A 6445-nucleotide genomic window follows, 5' to 3' on the forward strand; every position below is an offset into this window, starting at 1 on the left:
GCAACTAGAAACTATGTAAAAAAAAATTTTCAAAAAAATTTATACTTTTTGAAATAATGAGTGTTCTATGATAAAAGAATCACCCAGTATACCTATTATTCAATTAAAAAAAAAACTATTGTGAAAAACAATGTTACTTGGTTTTTTAACTTGAGTATTAAATGCTCATAAATCATAATATATTCATATTCCCTAGGTAATATTGTATAAAATAATTTACCTGATTTTTTGTCCCTATAACAACAACAAGTCCTTGGATAAATAATAATGTAAATATTGAAATTATCAATAATGCCATAAAGAAATTAAAACCAAATATTAGTCCATAACTGTCGGGTTTTATGTGCTTCGCAACTTCAGAGCTAAAATAATATACATCAAAATAGATTAAATACGATGTGTTTCGTGTGTCTTAACTCTTAACCACCGTCATATTAAAATAACTTAATTTTAACTAATTTTTTTGGGAAAGAATTTTTTAAATAAAATACATCTAGGTATATTCTTTGTAATATATTAATATGTACTCTCTGTTCAACGAGAGAACACGCTTATTCTGAGCATCCCTTCACGACAAGGTAGCGTACACACTGCCACCGAGACAAGTTCCACTACGGAAGACGTGTCGCGTGGAGATGGACAAAATAACTGATTTGTCGCGCAACCTCGTCTTCTCTCGCTAGACAGAGTATGGTAGGTATAGTATCTTTATGCAAAATACCTCATGTTAACTACCTACATATTTTCAAAAAATATTAATAACAATAAATCAATTGACGGGGATTAACATGTTTGGACACCGACAGGGTAATATATTATATTGTATAAATTATGAGGAGTGTGCAAGTAATCAGTTTTTACTTTTTACTTTATAAAAACATTCTTTAAATGTTAAGATGGTACCTTTTGATTGAAATATTTGAAACGATGATATATGTATATTAAATATATATTTATACTTAATCAGTGCTACAAACCTAACTTACATAACAAATTTAAATTGTATACTTTAGATTTCCAAAATTAGAGACAATTTAACTTAACATAAAATCACCAGTTATAGGCAATCATAAACTATATAATCAATAATTTACTCGTGTTTTTACAAACTTATATGTAGGTACCTCATTTCCTAAACCGGCTAAACCCATAAAAATCTAAAATTATAAACTGATAACTCTTAAAGGCTGGTGCCGATGACATTTTGTCCTCAAAAATACACTCTGCGAGAATAACAATACCGCCTTGTAAAATCAACCAATTTTTAAAAAAAAATGTAATTGCTAGAGGGAAATATTCTACAGCCCGCTGCCCGCATCGATCTCTGTTTTTCAATATTTTATGCTCAAACTCTATCTTAAATACAAGATAAAAAGCATTTTTTTTACAAATTTGTTAATACAATTAATTGAAACAATATACAAAATCAGAGATCGATGCGGGCTGTAGGAAGTCTTCTTCTTTCAGATAAATAAATAGTCATCAAAATCCGAAAATTCTACAAAGCTTGAGTTATTCCCGTAGTCATTTTTTTTCGATATAATACACCTTACCAACCCCCCCCCCACCCCCCCACTAAATAGGTACGGGTAGTAGATTAGTGGAAAAGTCTTATAATTAAGGTGGCAACTAAAATATAAAATTTAATTTTCAAATTTTATAGAATTGTGGAAAATTTGAAAAACTGGCACCGGGACCCTTAAACAGTTTGACATTATTCTTGTAATAGTAGGTGTAGTAAATAGTAACCATTAAATAAATAATATTTCATATCATAGACACTAACTTATTTTATTTTATTATAATATTATGTATGAAAAATGATTTATAAATTTCCCAAATCCTAAATAAAAAAAAAAGTTAATAAATCGGTATATATAATTTATAACAAAATATAGCTAATAGATACCTAGTTAAAGTTAATAGGTAGGTACCATTTTTTTTATAGTAGAAACTTATTAGCCATTAGGTAACTATATTAACTAATCATAATGTAATAAATGTTAAATTCGTTAACACAGTAACTGAGTAACACTTCTATACAACGTGATAAATATTTAACATTTAAACGGGGTACCTATAAAATATTTATAATTAGTTAAATGGCAATAAAATAATAGATTATAAAATAATACCTTTAGATTGTATAGACTAACAACTAATAAGTCCAAAGAAACAATATTGTCAATATTTTTATAGTACCTATCTTAAATCGGCAACATTAATCGTTGACAACTTTGTCAACAACATTTACGAAGGACGGATATTTTGTTAGTTATTACTTGTTACATTACTATAGGTAAAATATTTATAGTTATTACTTATTACTTATTAGGTACTAATACATTTTAATATTACCTACCTACATATAAGTTATAACTAAACGTCTAAGCTACTAAAGAGTAAACATTATATAGTAGCATATAGTAGTATATAGTACCTAGGTACGTTATACCTTATAAGCTGTTCACAGTTCATATAAATATAATATAATTTACAGCAAAAAGATAAGTCTGATTTTTTAACAAAATTACATTGTGAATAATAAAAGCTAGGTAATTAAAAAATAATAAATGGTTAAAATTATTTTTACCTAATTTAAATTACAAGCAGTTAGAATTAATGTAGTTAGTATAATTTATATACTTACGGTTGTATTATTATAATTTATAATTTATAAGTGGGTAGTAATAAAATAGGTAATTAAGTATTTAAGTACTTAATTATTACGTAATGTGTTAGAAAATTATCTTAAATTAAACATTTTATTTCCAAACAATAGTACATTAGTACATTAGTACAATAGTTACATATAAGTGAATATAGGTAGGTAATATTATATTGTATCGAAAACTACAAATAGCCTATTTCTACGAAAATGCGTAAATGCGTAATCAGTGGGAAGAGTGTAGTGGCACAAACGATTTAAAACTCTCCCGATGGTAAAGGTTGAGGGTAAACTCTGCATAATCTACTCACCTAGGTTAGGTTAGGTGGTGCACCTAGGGGGGCTTAGCCCCTTCTGACTACGATTTATCCCCCCACCAGAGAATATCCCTTACTGATTTAGATATAAGCCTTTTATCTCTATGGGTTTTTTTAAATTAATAGTTTTATTAGATGGGCTGTACTAGCTGTAGACCCCCCCCCCCCCAAATTGTAACCCTAATTGAGCCTATGGGTCTACTACTCTACTCCAGCACTACCTGACAGGTACATGTAAACTCTACCGAGCTTGAAATAAAATTGTTTACATATTATAATAAATTGAATGATTATAATAATAATAACATATTACAATTTTTTTTAATTTAATATATATTTGAATATCTTTAAAAAAATTGTATTATTTAAATTTTAGTATCTAAACAATAAAAATAATAATTTAAATCGATTTCAAATTAAATTACAGTTTAATTTAATTTATTTATAATTATATAAACATAGGTACAGATTAAAAAAAAAACTTAAAGTGTCTATTTTTAAATCTGTTTAGTCTATGATTGTTTGCGATATAATTTAAAAAAAACTCGAAAGTTATGTTGACCCGGGAGAGTTACCAGTTTCGAAAATCGGAATAATTTATCACTGCCTAGGTACCTCTGATTTTTGGAATATTTAAACACCTTTACTTGGTCATATTATTAAATTGTTGAAAAGTTTTGTACTACTTAAAGAATGTCATATACTCATATAGGCTGCGAAGATACAAACTTCCATATTTTCAAATAAGAGCTCCCCTTACTAAAGTATTTAGTGGATAGTTTTTCTGAAAATTTTAAAGTATCAAAATCAAAATTCGAACGATTAGTTTTTCAGTTATTAAAATGTTTATATTTTTATTCTTAGTATATTAACATTTTAATATTTTATAATGCTAAAACAGAAATATGTAGAAGTGTAGAACCACAGGAGTAAAGGACACTCCATAAGTAGGAAGTACAAAAAATCTCATGATCTTAAAAATATAATCTTTAAGTACTGATATTATGTTAAAAATTAAAAAATTCAGAATTTGAATAAATATGTAATCAAATAAAAAATGGGAATGAGCATACTTGGCGAATCATCTTGTATATGAAACTGAAATTCAATAAACAAATTAATTGTATTAACTGTTTTCATGTTAACATCAAGTATAGGTGTAAGTAACGATTAAATATCAAATAGGTAGACGTCTCTAAAATGTTAAATACGTTTGTACTTGCACATTCCTGAAAAATTACCAGTAATATAGTGCCATACGTAGTGATAGTTAACAATATTTGGTAACAAGTACCGAACATTATGTATAATAGGTATAATATCCATAATGAATCGCAGTAGTATATAACGAATAATAATAAAGCTAAAACAAAGGTTCCAACTGTAAATATAATATCACCAAATTTTTTCCAATCATAGTCCAAGTGACCAACTGCATATGCACCTGCAGCACCTATTATACAATTATTAAGTTATAGCTTATTTTGATTAATTTTGTAAAATATTAAAATTGAAATAAGATAACATAGGTAAGATACCACAAAGAGTGTGTATAGATTCGACAGCGCCATTCATTAGTTCTTTTTTATTTTTGTTCACGTCCTCCCATAAAACTTGAATATAAGTTGCTACCTAACAAGAAATTATACAGTATAAAGAATTGTAATATAATAGTACAACACACATGCTTACTATAATATGACCAACAACAGCAACTATCCACCAAAAACTTTTTTTCACTACGTAAGTATTTTTATATGCCGATTGAAAATCATCAAAAATCATCTGATTGACTTCTTTGAATTTAGTAACTTTTGAAGTTTTAGGAGCTTCAATCTATAAATAAATTGTATTTAAGATTGAAACATGTTTTACGGATCTTTGTAAATTTTACATAATATTCCATACGTTAAGATGTAAATATGTCTTATTATTAGGTACCTTGGTGTACAGACAATTTAAGCAAAGGAAATAATTATTCATTGCAAAAAATATCTGAAAATGCATAAGTCTGCCCAAATTAATGCATTTCTCCTTTTCAATCAATTTTTCGACCGGGCATGGCAGAAACCTACGCGCGGTTGCCCAATTTGAAATTCTGTCAAAACCAAACACACGTGTTTACCAACCTACAGTACCCTCCCCTACAAACAAACAGCTAGTTGCCAGTTTCCAGGCTTTAAGATCAAAAAAATAATAATAATAATAAAAATAAGGATGCATTATTTGCAGTTTAGCCATGTCACAGCCCACAGGCTCCAAGGAGTGACTTAGGTTAGGGAACTACCCAAACTAAAAATGTCAAATAAAAAGTATTTTTAATGTTTTGCTGTTATTTTTTAAATACATATTGTTCATTAATAAGTTATTATTTTTAAATGTTTTTTGTTAAATGTGTTTTAACTTTTAACCAGTTACTTACAATTAAGAACATCGTATTATTTCAATAAAAGTGTGTGTAATGTATGAAATAGGTAGTAGGTACTTTGTGACATTCAGTAGTAAAAATAGGAAGGAGGGGGTTAGTCGACCAAAAATCTTCACAATAAAAAATACAAGAGTGATATACAGACATACAGTATATATTATTATTATGTACATATAGGTAATTATTACCTAGTACCTATATTTATGTACTATTTTTCATTAAGTTTTCAGCAGGCCATAGAAATAGGGCAGCTTAATGGTTTCTTAAAAATAATGACAATTTTGACGTAATTTTCACTTATAGGCCTATGAGCTATAGATAAGATAATTAAAAGAATTGGGGCCCGCATATCATACAAATTAAATTTTAATATTTGAAAATACGACACTAATAATAGGAACGTTTTAGAGCACCCTATACATTTCATCTCTATATTATAGTTTCAACAATGTTCCTACTTTATATTCATAAATGATATAATTAAATATTCAATTAAGAGTACGTCGCACCCGCATGTGTTGTCTCCGTCTTACATACGTACGTTATAGCAAATTTTCGTTCGCTAGTTTCAATAGGGTGCTGTCATTTTTGATTTTAGAGTGATTCGTGTAATATGAACAAATTACGTTATTCCAGTAAATGAAATAAATATATGCATTAATTTAATCGTCACAATATTAGTTATGACTTCATACGATTCACATAATATACTGCAATATTAATATATATGGCACGTACACGTGCATAGAGAATAAATGTATAGTACAATAAATTGTGTTTCTTATTTCGTTAATTCCACTGTTTATAATATGTATTTTAGTGAGTAGGTATTTGAACGAACAGATTATACGTGACTATTACATAGATCTTTGTATACCATAATTTAAATACTGTGATTACGTAGTTTAGAACTATGGGTGTGTATCTATATAACATGATATATTATGTATGTATGTATGTAAGTGTGTGTTATGTGTTCATAATATACTTATATTTGATTAGACCCTGTGATTTAATTCGAACGATTTATTA

The 6445-nt window shown here is 27.6% G+C and overlaps 1 protein-coding gene across 2 annotated transcripts in view; it reads right to left on the reverse strand.

The window, feature by feature from the left end:
- The window catches only part of LOC100568597 (thiamine transporter 1), a 5702-nt gene extending 838 nt beyond the window's left edge, over window positions 1-4864 (reverse strand). For both annotated transcript variants that reach the window (XM_016806712.2, XM_016806711.2), the window contains exons 1-4: window positions 4678-4864; window positions 4524-4617; window positions 4246-4438; window positions 221-362 (exon numbers count right to left, since the gene is read on the reverse strand). In XM_016806712.2, the coding sequence (XP_016662201.1) occupies window positions 221-362; window positions 4246-4438; window positions 4524-4617; window positions 4678-4770 (522 nt within the window). In that variant the 5' untranslated portion in view covers window positions 4771-4864. The remainder of the gene's footprint in view (window positions 1-220; window positions 363-4245; window positions 4439-4523; window positions 4618-4677) is intronic.
- Window positions 4865-6445: the final 1581 nt, after the last annotated feature.

This window comes from Acyrthosiphon pisum, chromosome A1, assembly GCF_005508785.2.
Source record: "Acyrthosiphon pisum isolate AL4f chromosome A1, pea_aphid_22Mar2018_4r6ur, whole genome shotgun sequence".
NCBI classification, from domain to species: Eukaryota; Metazoa; Arthropoda; class Insecta; order Hemiptera; family Aphididae; genus Acyrthosiphon; species Acyrthosiphon pisum.